The sequence below is a fragment of the Bos indicus genome, chromosome 12 (assembly GCF_029378745.1).
Source record: "Bos indicus isolate NIAB-ARS_2022 breed Sahiwal x Tharparkar chromosome 12, NIAB-ARS_B.indTharparkar_mat_pri_1.0, whole genome shotgun sequence".
Lineage (NCBI taxonomy): Eukaryota > Metazoa > Chordata > Mammalia > Artiodactyla > Bovidae > Bos > Bos indicus.
In genome coordinates, this window is record NC_091771.1 from 73,942,443 (window position 1) to 73,958,551 (window position 16,109).

General features: G+C 42.8%; 1 protein-coding gene across 4 annotated transcripts in view; it reads right to left on the minus strand.

Annotated features, from left to right (window-relative positions):
• Positions 1–10,098, minus strand: part of LOC109566912 (ATP-binding cassette sub-family C member 4-like) — a 727,713-nt gene extending 717,615 nt beyond the window's left edge. For 2 of the 4 annotated variants that reach the window (XM_070799905.1, XM_070799903.1), the window contains exon 1: positions 9,595–10,095. In XM_070799905.1, the coding sequence (XP_070656006.1) occupies positions 9,595–9,668 (74 nt within the window). In that variant the 5' untranslated portion in view covers positions 9,669–10,095. Of the gene's footprint in view, positions 1–9,594 lie in introns of all 4 variants that reach the window. The other 2 variants (XM_070799902.1, XM_070799904.1) reach the window with 2 other exon arrangements.
• Between the last annotated feature and the right edge of the window lie 6,011 nt (positions 10,099–16,109).

A 16,109-nucleotide genomic window follows, 5' to 3' on the forward strand; every position in this document is an offset into this window, starting at 1 on the left:
GTGTCCGACTCTGTGTGACCCCGTAGAAGGCAGCCCACCAGGCTCCCCCATCCCTGGGATTCTTCAGGCAAGAACACTGGAGTGGGTTGCCATTTCCTTCTCCAATGCATGAAAGTGAAAAGTGAAAGTGAAGTCGCTCAGTCATGTCCGACTCCTAGCGACCTCATGGACTGAAGCCCTCCAGGCCCCTCCATCCATGGGCTTTTCCAGGCAAGAGTACTGGAGTGGGTTGCCATTGCCTTCTCCCCTACATGCGCTAGTGGTAAAGAATCCGTCTGCTAAAGCAGGAGGTGTAAGAGATGCTGGTTCGATCCCCAGGTTGGGAAGATTCCCTGGAGAAGGAAATGGCGACCCACTTCAGTGTTCAAACCTAAAAAATCCCATGGACAGGGGAGCATGGTGGGCTCCAGTCCATGGGGGCACAGTCGGACATGACTGAAGTGTCTTAGCACCAGTAATATTCAAAGAAGTTGCAAACTTGAGGTCTCAAGGTCTCCTTAGATCAGTTGTCAACACAGAGAAGTTTTTACAGGGAGTTATCTTATGGACACAACACCCTGAGTCTAACAGGCTCTGGACCCGGAACTACTTACAGTCCTGTCAGACTCCCCTCAGCCAGAACACTCATGTGAGCCTCTTTCTGAACCCAACCTTCTGAAGACAACCGCAAGATAAGTAATAGCTTCCCAACTAAAATGCGATTGATTCTTCTTATGGTCCTCCTCGGCATCACTCTCGGGAAAATTCATTTATTTTTAAAAGTAACATTCAAACATCCAAAAGGGCTGGAATTTTACTGATTGTTGGATCTGTCACCATCAGCCTCAGTTGGGGAATAATATTGCTCACCAGACTTTCAGGGAACTTTAGCTGACAATATCACCAAACTATGGTTTAATTCCACCATGCCCAGGTTTCTGCCCAGGGACATCAAGGTTGCCCCCACTGCCACCACACCGCTGCAAAGACATATGTGTTAGTCAAATCCCTGTTTTCTAGGGGTCCAACCAACCATTTACTATGAGCCCTCCACCTACAGGCATGGCCGACTCTAGATAATTACCATGCTTAAGGGCTCTGGGGATAGGATCATATCAAACATGGAGGGGCCTGGCCATGAGCAAGCACCCTGGATGGAAGGGCACCACCATGAGCCTAAACAAGACTCAATAAAATTCAAAGACCGTGTGTGTGCCCCTGAGGGATGTTTGTTCCTTGAGGACCTTGTAGCAAGGGCCACCCATGTTGGGCCATCAACCGTCTCCAAGAAAACTACCAGGGGACACTGGGCTATATGTGGTTCACACCCAGATCAAGGTTACATTCAGATTTTAATTACACTCGCACAACCTGTGAATCAAAGGGGGCCATTCATCTAGTCAGGAGGGGAGCTGGACTGGTAAAAGCAGTTGTCACTCTTGTAGGATCCCTGGTGAGCCTAGCATGAGAAAGAATTTATAATAACCTAAGTATAAAAAAAGAAATTAAAAAAGTCAGAGACTGGCCTAGGTAAGTAGAGAACCCAGTTCTAACCTTAGAATGACAAAATCTTCACTAGACCCTCTGGCCCACATGACACTTGACCACTGCAAAGCTCTTGACTACCTGCTGGCTGATCAAGGGGGAATTTGTCCCCCAACCATTTCCTGTTGTTTTTATGTTAACACTTGTGGTTAGATAGAAAAGAGCACATCCCAATTGCCAGAGAAAACTGCCTACAGACAAAGACAAATATCATACGGTATCACTTATACACGAAATCTTAAAAAGCAGTATAAATGAACTTATCTACCAAAGAGAAACAGAGTTACAGATGTAGAAAATGAACTTATGGTTACCAGCGAGGGAGGGAGGAAGGGACAAATTGAGAGACTCAGATCGACATACATAAACTACTATATACGTATCCAATTCTTTGCAACCCCATGAACTGCAGCCTGCCAGGCTTCTCTGCCCATGGGAATTCTCCAGGCAAGAATACCTGAGTGGGTTGCCATGCTCTCCTCAGTGGATCTTCCCAACCCAGGGATCTAAGCCAGGTCTCCTGCACTGCAGGTGGATTCTTTACAGTCTGAGTCACCAGGGAACTATATATAAAAGACATAACTGATAAGAACCTACTGTGTAGCAGAGGGAACTCTACTTAATACTCTGTAATAGCTTTTATCTTTTTTTAAAGAAAAGAACCTTTTAAAAATAGTGGATATATGTCTATTGATTTACTTTGCTGTACTCCTAAAACTAACACAACACTGTAAATCAACTATACTCCAATAAAAATTCTTCTTTAATAGAGAAAAGGTCACTTGGCCAAATACTCAAAACAGAAGGGCCTGGCTGAACAAATTGTGACAGGAACAAAAGAAGGTTCCCCAGCTTCCCTGGGCTTCTAAGGCCATTCTTAGAACCCCTTACATTTATTCTCCTTTTCTGGCTCTTCAGCCCATGATTCTTCAATTGTCTCATTAGTTTTATCTCTTAGAGAACTGAGACAACCAAGTGGCAGATGGTCTTTACCCAAGGCTATGAACAATTGGGACTCTAGCCTGGTGACAGTCAGATTCATTTTGGTGGAATCAGGAGAAATCAGCTCCTCTAACCCAAAGCAAAAACAACACCCAGTTGTGGATGTGACTGGTGATGGAAATAAAGTTCGATGCTGTAAGAACAATATTGCATAGGAACATGGAATGTTACGTCCGTGAATCAAGGTAAATTGGAAGTGGTCAAGCAGGCGATGCCAAGAGTCAACATCGATATTTTAGGAATCAGTGAACTAAAATGGGGTGAAAAGGGTGAATTTAACTCAGATGACCATTATATCTACCACTGTGGGCAAGAATCCCTTAGAAGAAATGGAGTAGCCATCATAGTCAACAAAAGAGTCCAAAATGCAGTACTTGGGTGCAATCTCAAAAATGACAAAATGCTCTCTGTTTGTTTCCAAGGCAAACTATTCAATATCATGGTAATCCAAGTCTATGCCCCAACCAGTAATGCCAAAGAAGCTCAAGTTCAATGGTTCTATGAAGACCTACAAGACCTTCTAGAACTAACACCCCAAAAAAGATATCCTTTTCATCATGGGGACTGAAATGCAAAAGTAGGAAGTCAAGAGATACCTGGAATAACAGGCAAATTTGACCTTGGAATACAAAATGAAGCAGGGCAAAGGCAAACAAATTTTTGCCAAGAGAATGTACTGGTCATAGCAAACACCCTCTTCCAACAAAACAAGAAAAGACTACACATGAACATCATCAGATAGTCAATACCAAAATCAGATTGAGTATATTCTTTGCAGCTGAAGATGGAGACACTCTATACAGTCAGCAAAAACAAGACCAGGAGCTGACTGTTCAGATCATGAACTCCTTAGTGAAAAATTCAGTCTTAAATTGAAAAAAGTAAGGAAAGCCACTAGACCATTCAGATATGACCTAAATCAAATACCTTATGATTATAGAGTGGAAGTGACAATAGATTCAAGGGATTATATCTGATAGCAGAGTTCCTGAAGGTCTATGGACAGAGATAAGTGACATTGTACAGGAGGCAGTGATCAAGACCATCCCCAAGAAAAAGAAATGCAAAAAGGCAAAATGGTTGTCTGAGGAGGCCTTACAAATAGCTGAGAAAAGAAGATAAGAGAAAGGCAAAGAAGAAAAGCAAAGATATACCCATCTGAATGCAGACTTCCAAAGAATAGCAAGGAGAGATATGAAAGCCTTCCTAGTGATCAAGGCAAAGAAATGAGGAAAATATTAGAATGGGAAAGACTAGAGATCTCTTCAAGAAAATTAGTGAAACCAAGGGAAAATTTCATGCAAAGATGGACACAATAAAGGACAGAAATGTTATGAATGTAACAGAAGCAGAAGATACTAAGAAGAGGTGGCAAGAATACACAGAAGAACTATACAAAAAAGGTCTTCATGACACAGATAACAACGGTGGTATAATCAGTGGACAACAGCCAGACATCCTGGAACATGAAGGCAAATAAGCCCTTGGGAAGCATCACTACGAACAAAGGTAGTGGAGTTGATGGAATTCTAGCTGAGGTATTTCAAATCCTAAAAGATGATGCTTTTAAATTGCTACATTCAATATGCCAGCAAATTTGGAAAACTGAGCAGTGGCCACAGGACTGGAAAATTTCAGTTTTCATTAATCCCAAAGAAAGGCAATTTCAAAGAATGTTCAAAGTACCACATAATTGCATTCATCTCACACGCTAGCAAAGTAATACTCAAAATTATCCAATAGTACGTGAACCATGAACTTCCAGATGTTAAAGCTGGATTTAGAAAAGGCAGAGGAACCAGAATCAAATTACCAACATCTGTTGGATCACAGAAAAAGCCAGAGAATTACAAAAAACATCTACTTCTGATTTATTGACTATTGCTAAGTCTTTGACTGTGTGGATCACAACAAACTGTGGAAAATTCCTCAAGAGACAGGAATACCAGACAACTTGACCTGCCTCCTGAGAAATCTGTATGCAGGTCAGGAAGCAACAGTTAAAACTGGACATGGAAAAAGAGATTGGAGAGAGGAGTATGGCAAGTTTGTAGAATTCCAGAAAAAAACATCTATTTCTGCTTTATTCACCATGCCAAAGCCTTTGACTGTGTGAATCACAATAAATTGTGGAAAATTCTTCAAGAGATGGGACTACCAGATCACCTAACCTGCCTCTTGAGAAACCTGTATGCAGTTCAGGAAGCAACAGTTAGAACTGGACATGGAACAGACTGGTTCCAAATAGGAAAAGGAGTACGTCAAGGCTGTATGTTGTCATCCTGCTTATTTAACTTATATGCAGAGTACATCATGAGAAAGCCTGGGCTGGATGAAGCACAAACTAGAATCAAGATTGCCAGGAGAAATGTCGATAACCTCAGATATGCAGATGACACCACCCTTGTGGCAGAAGGTGAAGAAGAACTAAAAAGTGTCTTGATTAAAGTGAAAGAGGAGAGTGAAAGAGTTGGCCTAAAGCTCAACATTCAGAAAACGAAGATCATGGCATCCGGTCCCATCACTTCATGACAAATAGATGGGGAAACAGTGGAAACAGTGGCTGACTTTACTTTTTTTGGCTCCAAAATCACTTCAGATGGTAATTGCTGCCACAAAGTTATGACCAACCTAGACAGCATATTAAAAAGCAGAGACATTACTTTGTCAACAAAGGTTGATCTAGTCAAGGCTATGGTTTTTCCAGTAGTTATGTATGGATGTGATAGTTGGACTATAAAGAAAGCTGAGTGCAGAAGAACTGGTGTTTTTGAACTGTGGTGTTGGAGAAGACTCTTGAGAGTCCCTTGGACTGTACGAAGATCCAACAGGTCCATCCTAAAGGAAATCAGTCCTGGGTGTTCATTGGAAGGACTGATGTTGAAGCTGAAACTCCAATATTTTGGTCACCTGATACAAAAAGCTGACTCATCTGAAAAGACCCTGATGTTGGTAAAGATTACAGGCAGGAGGAGAAGGGGATGACAGAGGATGAAATGGTTAGATGGCATTACCAACTCAATGGACATGAGTTTGGGATAAACTCCGGGAGTTGGTGATGGACAGGGCAGCCTGGTGTGCTGCGGTTCATGGTGTCGCAAAGAGTTGGACATGACTGAGCAACTGAACTGACTGACTGAACGGATGGCAGAAAGAAAAGAAAAGCTAAAGAGCCTCTCAATGATGGTGAAAGAGGAGAGTGAAAAAAGCTGGCATAAAACTTAACATTCAAAAGATGAAGATCATGCATCTGGTCCGAACAGTTCAGTTCAGTTCAGTTCAGTTGCTCAGTCATGTTCGACTCTTTGCGACCCCATGAATCGCAGCACGCCAGGCCTCCCTGTCCATCACCAACTCCCGGAGTTCACTCAGACTCACGTCCATCGAGTCAGTGATGCCATCCAGCCATCTCATCCTCTGTCGTCCCCTTCTCCTCCTGCCCCCAATCCCTCCCAGCATCAGAGTATTTTCCAATGAGTCAACTCTTCACATGAAGTGGCCAAAGTACTGGAGTTTCAGCTTTAGCATCATTCCTTCCAAAGAAATCCCAGGGCTGATCTCCTTCAGAATGGACTGGTTGGATCTCCTTGCAGGCCAAGGGACTCTCAAGAGTCTTCTCCAACACCACAGTTCAAACACATCAATTCTTCGGTGCTCAGCCTTCTTCACAGTCCAACTCTCACATCCATACATGACCATAGGAAAAACTATGCATAGCCTTGACTAGATGGACTTTTGTTTGCAAAGTGATGTCTCTGCTTTTGAATATGCTATCTAGGTTGGACATAACTTTCCTTCCAAGGAGTAAGCGTCTTTTAATTTCATGGCTGCAGTCACCATCTGCAGTGATTTTGGAGCCCAGAAAAATAAAGTCTGACACTGTTTCCACTGTTTCCCCGTCTATTTCCCATGAAGTGATGGGACTGGATGCCATGATCTTCGTTTTCTGAATGTTGAGCTTTAAGCCAACTTTTTCACTCTCCACTTTCACTTTCATCAAGAGGCTTTTTAGTTCCTCTTAACTTTCTGCTATAAGGGTGGTGTCATCTGCATATCTGAGGTTACTGATATTTCTCCTGGCAATCTTGATTCCAGCTTGTGTTTCTTCCAGTCCAGCGTTTCTCATGATGTACTCTGCATATAAGTTAAATAAGTAGGGTGACAATATACAGCCTTGACATACTCCTTTTCATGGCAAATAGATGGGGAAACATGGAAACAGTGACAGACTTTATTTTGGAGGCTTCAAAATGACTGCAGATGGTGACTGCAGCCATGAATTAAAAGACACTTGATCCTTGGAAGAAAAGTTATGGCCATCCTAGACAGCATATTAAAAAGCAGAGACATTACTCTGCTGACAAAGATCTGTATAGTCAAAGCTATGGCTTTTCCAGTAGTCATGAATGGATGTGAGGTTTGGACTATAAAGAAAACTGAGCACCGAAGAGTTGATGCTTTTGAACTATGTTTTGGAGAAGACTCGTGGAATGCAAGGAGATCCATCCAGTCAATCCTAAACAAAATCTTTCCTGGATTTTCATTGGAAGGACAAATTCTTTGGCCACCTGATGTGAAGAACTGAGTCATTGGATAAGACCCTGATGCTGGGAAAGATTTAAGGCGGGAGGAGAAGGGGATGACAGAGGATGAGATATTTGAACGGCATCACCATCTCAATGGACATTGAGTTTGAGCAAGCTCCAGGAGTTCACAATGGACAAGGAAACCTGGCGTGCTGCAGTACATGGGATCACATAGAGTCAGACACTTTGAGCAACTGAACCGAACTGAACTCAGTATGTGACAATGCCTATGCTTAGCAGGTAGCAAGATCAGAAGATGAACCTTTGCCCCTTCAGAGTCCTTCAGTAATAAGGAGCAGTAAAAAGGAAAGGCTGATAACCCAGAAATATATCCCTGTCCCTCCCTCGAATGGAAACCAACTGCTCTTATCTGAGTTTCAGGCTCAATCACAAAAGGAAAGAAAAAAATAAGAACTGATTAGAACTAGGTAGGACCCAAATGGCAGAAGCTCGAACATCTAGTAGACACAGAGCCTCATTATGCATCCACTGTAATATATAAGCATGATAAATTACACACCAACCAGGACCACTAAAGTTGACAATGGCTATGACAACAAACCAAAGAGCTCATACAAGGACTAAAAAGGAGTGCTACCTTAATTTCAGGTCCAAATCACACTGCATTATTGGGTAAGCCATGAATAGTCCTCCCTCTCTTAACCTGATTCCCGTCTTTTTACTTCAACCCTCCTATATACCTAGTTGGACTGAGAGGTTGACTTGCAAACTAAGTCTCCACTTTTCCATTCTTTGGTCACTGAGCAAAGCTTGTGCTCTACCAGTCACACCATCAGTTTACTTATTGGTTGTGGGACTCTGAGGGAGAAAGAACCTCCCCATCATGATAAGGGGTCTCATCCTGGGCTAGGCCCCTGGCACAATTCCAGGCAACCAATTCCATGACAAGCACAACAGTTACATACACAAGAAACACAGACCTCAGAACCAGACTTCCTGGTTTGAGATCCCACTCCACCACTTACAAGCTGTGTGATGGTAAGCAACTTACTCAACCTCTATGCTTCAGAGTCTTCAAGCATGAAATAAGAGGTAATAGCTCCTTCCTCCCCAGCAGGAAAACTGGAAATGGGTGCCAATGAAACTGGAAGTCTTCACCTTCCATTTCTATGCACATACATTTTCAAAGTCAACAAACAGAATGTGCTTTGAGAGTTTCTTGCCTTACTTGACGTTAAAGAGACATTTGTCTACTTTGCTATTATTTATGGTAACCACACACATATTCCTTCTTCTAGGTCCTTCTTTCCTAAAGGGTGATCAAATAGCCAAGGGATGTAGCTACATGCAATGAATACACCACCATCAAAACAAGCATAGGAGCTGCCATCCCCCTGGGGATCCCCTAGGCTGTCCAATAAAAGAAGTATCAGAATTTGTGGAAAAGATAAATGGGTTATCTTTAAGACCTAACAATCACCCAAGTGGGATTAAAATCCAAAGGTTCAGGCCTGCATATCTGTAGTCCCAGCTGTTAGATGAAGACTTCAGTTAAGAGCTTTAACTCTCTGCAGTGCTTTTCATCTCTGTGTTTCCTCCCAGCTCATGGACCTGTCAGTGGTTTCAGGACCAAAGGACTCCTGGGCAGGACCACCTGCATCAAGACTGTGCACTGCTTCTCTGAAGGATAGAGATCTGGATAAGACGCCACAGGTTTCAGGGACCCCATCCCCAGGGTTTGGTTCTCAAAGGTAGAAGTGGAGACATTCACAATAGGGCCAGGGGCTGTGGTCAAATACATACTCTACTCCTGGCCATGTGCCCCAGGCAAAAGCAACACATGTTCCAGAATAACGTCTCCATTCATTTCATACAAAACAATAGTGTTTTGTACACGCATGAAATTGGCCAAAACTAGGTACCAGGACATACAGGACCACACAGGAAGTGAAGGAGGGACAGAAAGAAATACATGGTCATAGACAGGGGGAAAGAGGGAGCCCCAGGGCAGTTGGAACTCAGATGTTCACCTAAGGAACTTGGGAAAAGGTGGGGACGTTATTGGAAGATGGCAAAGATGCAGGGCACTAAATAGATAAAGAAAATTGTTCACAAGCTGCTTTCTTGGGGGGGCCGGGGGGAGTTGCAGCTTATTTCAGAACTGACAGCGAATTCCTGAATGGTTCTGAGGCCACTGGATAAGGTGGAGAGTAGGGAGCCCAGTCCCTTCTCCTGCTGGGCAGTGACTCCCTCTGAGCAACCTCCTTGCCTTCTGCTCCTGCTGCATCAGCTCTCAGGCTCCAGGGCTGGCTGGATGGAGAGCAGCAAGGCAGGGAGACTCAGTTCCCCTGACACCAGGTTCCTTGGTACCCCTCCCAACCCTACCCCTCCCAACGTCCCAACCCCACCGGCCCCAGGCACCCAGGCATGCTCCCTCGCCTTGTCCCTTGGTCCCCAACAGAAGCCGACAGTGTCAGGCTTGCCCCGCAGTGGAATGTCACAGCTCAGACAGGGCACTCACCAGACAAACAGGCGCGAGCAGAAGTTTGCCTTCTGCACTGGGCTGGTCTTCACCTCCGCGGACACAGGCAGCATCTTGCCGGCCAAGGTGGACACAGACCAGGGTCTCCCTGCTCAGGCAGCGGTGGGGCTCCTGCTGCTCCTGGAGGCACCTGTGGGGATGCTGGAGACTGGCTGCCTCACAGGTCCACTGGGCCGGAGCCTGAGAACACCTGCTTCTGAGAGTGGACCACCCTTTGTGCACCAGGTCTGCCTCCCAAGACTGAGCAGCCTCCAGGGTCCACCTCTGAGGCACCCTTTCTGTGCAGGTGTTGCCACAGGCATAGGATAGAGACAGTGCGCCACGTGTGGGACTGCAGGACCAAGAGACAGCCAGGTAGATGCTTCCAGAAGCCTCACGCAGGTGGGAGGCAAAGTTATCAGCTCTTTGATAAAGGCAGCAGGCTGACTGCGGGGCACAACCAGCCCAGCTCCCAGGAACGCAACTGGCTGCAAACTCTGCGGAAGTTCCTGCTCTGAGCCCAGGCACTCACCCAGAAGGTGGAGACGAGAGGCTCAGGCCCTGCCCATCTCTGCTGCTCAGAGGCTCCCCATGGGCTGCAGAGGAAACCTGGAGAAAGCTAGCAGAAGGAGATAGAAGCCTCCTCTCTGGGCCCTCTGCCCTCATCAAAACCAAACAAGGGCCCTGTGGGAAGTTCTCCAGCTGTAATGAAGCAGAACCTAGTGGGGCCTTCCTGGGATAGATCCTACCCCAACCCCATGCCCTCTGCCTGTCTCTTGTTTGTAGAAAATCTTCAGTCTCCCAGGCCTCATCTGAATCACAAAAGGCTGGCTCAAGAATTAATGACTGGAAAAATGTGAACAAGTAATAAAAAAAAAATAAATAAATAAACTTTATCAATAGATTAGCCATACTGCAGTCACAGAATCTTTAGTTCCTCCCAGAAGGCTACAGATAATATGTTTGGTGCACATTCCCGAGTTGTTTTGCAGATGCTAAAAAGTCCACCAGGTGGAAGAAGTTAACTGCATGATGACCATGATAAACTGGAACCTAAGGATTTATGATGATAACCCCTGTTGCATTACCGTGCTCCTCAACATCAAGCAGAGAATAGTGCGTGAGCTAAATCAAGTACTCTCCACTCTCTCCCCTAGACTGCCTTTAAAAAACCTCCCCTGAAATCCACTGGGGAGTTCCAGCCTTCTGAGCATGAGAATCCTTACTCCTTGTTTGGCCTTTGCAATAAACCTTTCTCTGCTCAGAACGCCAACATTTCAGTTCATATCACCTCAGTGTACATTGGGCACAAGGGCTTGGTTTGGCCAATACAAACCAGGCACCAAACATTTGACGATGGCCAACAACAGGGTTTAGCACAGATTATGTTTGTAGAGCTATAAGACTTAAACAAATGTAACAAAAGATTAGAAGACTTCAAATGATTTCGAAACATGAATTCATTGGAGATTGCCACAACATGTGAGGTGTCTTGCATCTCACACGTTACATTGTGGGGGGACCTCTGTGAGCTTTTTGCTGCCTTCTTTGAAGAGGAATTTGGGACAGAAAGATTGCCTTATGATTTCTTTCATCATGAGCTCAGGGCCTGCCTAGTGGAGTAATAGTGGCAATATGTTATAGAATACAGGTTATGTGCATTTGTGGGAAACTTAATTCACTTTTAACTCCCACAATGCCCTGTTTAAGAAGGTATTATCTCTGTTTTACAGATGAGAAAGATGAGGCTCAAGGACAGCATTCTCCAAGATCTTTGAATCAGTAAATGATGAATTTTGATTTGGATTCAAGTCCAAGTCCAGCATGACTGTCTCACTGTTAGATGGTCAGTGTGTGAAAAGTGTCTGGAATATGCTATCTGAATGAATCAATGCTGTAGGGCTGAAAATAAAATCTTGGGCTCCCACTCATAAGTGATAAGTTATTTGTGTGGTCATCTTACCAGCTCAGCAGCTTCTCTTCCCTTTCATTCTAAATGAAGAAAGATCAAAGTTTGTGGTGCTTATAATAAGATCACCTCAATATTCTTTGATAATTTCCCATGTACCTTGGCTAAAATGGTGTTATTAATAACGACTTTTAGCTTCAGTTATGCAAGATGAATATGTCCTGCAGAACTAGTGTGCAGCAATTTGGTTACAGTTGACAGTACAGTACTGTGTCCTTTTCATTTGCTGAGAGAGTAGAGTTTGGGAGTTCTCAACATACAAGAGAGAAAAAATTAAATGATTAAGATGTGAAGTGATAGATATATTGATTGGCTTGGTATGATGAGCATTTTACAATGTATATGTATGTCAAGTCATCAAGTTGTACATCTAAATAAATACAATTTTTGATCATCAATTAGACCTCAATAAAGCTGAAGGAGAAATTAATTTTAAAGAAACCCTTAATGTATTCAAATGTTTTTTATAACTCAAACATATAAGAATGGCAAACTGTTGATAATTTTGTATTGATGGGCATGCTGTTGGTTTATTATACTATTTTTTTTTGATATCTCATGCATATTTGAAGTTTTCTATTGAAAAAAGGAAGACAAAGCTGAACATTGTCAACTTCCAATTACCCATCTTTCTGGTGTTAACTCTTTCTCAGATAATGCAATCAAACAACCTAAATAATCACTCCTCACTTGATTTCCAGTTCTCTTGGAAATTCTACATTTCTCCATCCCTATAAATGTTCAGCTACTACCTCTACTTCAAAGAAGAATAAATTGCTTGCTGAAGTTGGAAGTCTACTGACTTCTCTTGTCACACTTCCCCAGACTGTTCTCTCTGGTCCCCACAACTGTCTCAAGACCATAATTAGTGTCTCCAAACTGTCAAATACACTCAGTCCCTACAGCTTCTGCTGTATTTTTTTTTTTTAATTAAGATTTTTTGAAACTTCTTAGCATTATTTTCTGAACATACACCACTATGATATTTAGAAGAAATGTTCAAATCCAATGTTACACTGTTCAGAGGACTGGCTCTGGAGCCAAGGGACCAGAGCTCTAGATGCTTCACTCATCCTGCTTCCAACAGGGTTACTGTCAGCCTCAGAATTTGTGAGAGTATTTTGTAAAAGCTAAAACAAATACAAATAAAACTCTGTTTGTTTTGAAATGACTATACTACTAAGTGCAATCAACAGATTCAATGCAATCCCGATCAAATTACCAATGGCACTTTTCACAGAACTAGAACAAAAAAATTCACAATTCATATGGAGACATAAGAGACCCTGAATATCCAAAACAGTCTTCAGAAAGAAGAATGGAGCTGGAGGAATCAACCTTCCTGACTTCAGACTAAACTGCAAAGCTACAGTAATCAAAACAGTATGGTACTGGCACAAAAACAGAAATATAGAACAATGGAACAAGATAGAGAACCCAGAGATGAACCCACCCACCTATGGGTACCTAATTTTTGACAAAGTAAGCAAGAATGTACAATGGGGCAAAGACAGCCACTTCAGTAAGTGGTGCTGGAAAAACTGGACAGCTACATGCAAAAGAATGAAATTAGAACACTACCTCAAACCATACACAAAGACAAACTCAAAGTGGATTAAAGACCTAAATGTAAGACCAGAAACTATTAAACTCTTAGAGGAGAACATAGGCAGAGCACTAGATGACATAAATCAAAGCAAGATCTCCTACCCACCTCCTAGAATAATGGAAATAAAAACAAAAGTAAACAAGCACTGCCTAATTAAACTTAAAAGCTTCTGCACAGCAAAGGAAACTACAAACAAAGTGAAAAGACAACCCTCAGAATGGGAGAAAATAATAGCAAAGGAAACAACTGATAAAGAATTCATTTCTAAAATATACAAGCAGCTCATACAACTCAATACCAGAAAAGCAAACAACCTAATCAAAAAGTGGGAAAGGGACCTGACAAGACATTTCTCCAAAGAAGACATACAGATGGGTAACAGGCACACGAAAAGATGCTCAACATCACTCATTACTGGACAAATGCAAATCAAAACTACAAGAAGTTACCACCTCACACCAGAGTGCCCATCATCAAAAAAGCCTAGAAACAATGGATGCTGGACAGGGTATGGAGAGAGGGGAACATTCTTGTAATGTAAACTGATACAGTCACTATGGAAGACAGTATGGAGACTCCTTAAAAAGCCAGGCATAAAACCACCATATGACCCAGCAATCACATCCCTAGGCATATACCCAGAGGAAATAAAAACTGAAAAAGACACACGTGCCCAAATGTTCATTGCAGCAATGTTTACAATAGTGAGAACATGCAGGCAACCTGGGTGTCCATCGACATATAAATGGATAGAGAAGCTGTGGCACATATATATACAATGGACTAGTGCTGCTGCTGCTGCTAAGGTGCTTCAGTCGTGTCCAACTCTGTGCGACCCCAGAGATGACAGCCCACCAGGCTCCCCCATCCCTGGGATTCTCCAGGCAAGAACACTGGAGTGGGTTGCCATTTCCTTCTCCAATACTCAGCCATGAAAAAGAACAGATTTGAATATGTTCTAATGAGGTGGACGAAACTAGAGCCTATTATGCAGAGTGAAGTAAGTCAGAAAGAGGAATATAAATATTGTATACTGACACATATATATGGAATCTGAAGAGATGGCACTGATGAATTTATTTTCAGTGCAACAATGTTCAATGAATGCCTTTCAGGCACAGGACCACTAGGCCAGACACAGAGCTTACAAACATGGGGGAGATGTCATAAGACCTCTATCTGCACTTGTTTACTGATCTGAAATTGTTCAATACTACAACTAAAAGAACAATAACAAGTGATGGAAAGGATGTACAGAAACTGGAATTCTCATATATTGCTGGTGGGAATGTAAAATGGTACAACCACAAAGTTACCACATAACCCAGAAATTCTGCTCAGTTATCTATCCAGGATAAATGAAAACATATGCCCACATGAAAACTTCGTTACTAATGGTATAACACCATTATTCATGAAAAGGTAATAATTAGGGGTGTTAGGGATGGGAGGAAGCAAGTGTACACCACCTAATGAATGGATAAATAAAATCTGGTATTACATGCAATAGGATATTATTTGTAAAGATAGATACATGTATGTATGCCACAACATGGATGAACATTGAATATATTCTGCTGAGTTAATGAAGCCAGCCATTGACAATACAACATCTAAGGAGAAATTAAATCTTGTTGGACTTGATGATTCATTTCCAAATAAATCTAAGGGATCATAGGGGAAATCTGTATCTGTGCAAACTATAAATTATTATATGGTCTACAGCAGGAGTTCCCAACCCCTGGCCACAGAGCAAGAGGTGAGCAATGGGCGAGGAAGAGAAGCTTAATGGGTATTTAGAGCCACTTGTCATCACTCACATTGCCATCTGATCTCTACCTCTTGTCAGATTAGCAGCAGCATTAGATTCTCATAGAAGCATGAACCCTACTGTGAACTGCTCACATGAGGGATCTAGGTTGAGCACTCCTTGTGAGAATCTAATACATTATGATCTGAGGTGGAGCTGAAGTGATGACGCTAGCACTGGGGAGCATCTGCAAGTACGATTATCATTAGCAGAGAGGTTGACAGCAGAGGGTCTGTAATAAGCCAATTGCTTGCAGACTCATATCAAGACCCTTTCAATGAGCGGCAAGTGACAAGCTGCATCTGTTGGCAGGCCGTACAGTAGCACATGAGTTGGTACTTCAATTGCACGGCTGCATCTCGTGATAGGCTTTAAGGCAGAATCTGACACTAATTTTACTGTGCACAAGGCCTGCCCATTACTTCCATCAGTGCCTCTTTCCTGCACTGCATACTTGTCTCTGTCACAGTTTAGGTAAGCCCACAAGCTAACTTTAGCCAAAATGAGTAAAAAACAGAGTCAGAGCTTCTTTGATAAGGGGGAGAGACCCAATGATGAGACAGCAGAAGAGTCTAAGACTGCCAACAAAAGAAAACTTCAATTAAGATAAAATATCAAGAGTTCTACTTCAATTACAGGTTAAGTGCAACACATATATTTGCAACCAGTTATGCAATGAAGCCACAAAACCGTCACAACTGTTTTCACATGGAAAACAAGCACCCTGCATTGAAAGACAAGCCTTTGGAGTTTTTCAAAAGGAAATATGTGAACACAAAGAACAGAAGCAATTAGTGATGGTCACAACTTCATCAAATGTGTCTGCACTGAGAGCATCATTCTTAGTGGTGAACATCATTGCTAAAGTTAAAAAGTCCTTCACTCTTACTGAAGAGTCAATCCTGCCTGTTGCTAAGGACAACTTTCATGAACTTTTAGGAGAGGCTGCAGTTCAAAAGGTAGCACCGTTCCCTCTTTTGGCTAGTACCATAGCTAGATGACGGAGAAGGCAATGGCACCCCACTCCAGTACTCTTGCCTGGAAAATCCCATGGACGGAGGAGCCTGGTGGGCTTCAGTCCATGGGGTCGCTAAGAGTCGGTCATGACTGAGTGACTTCACTTTCAC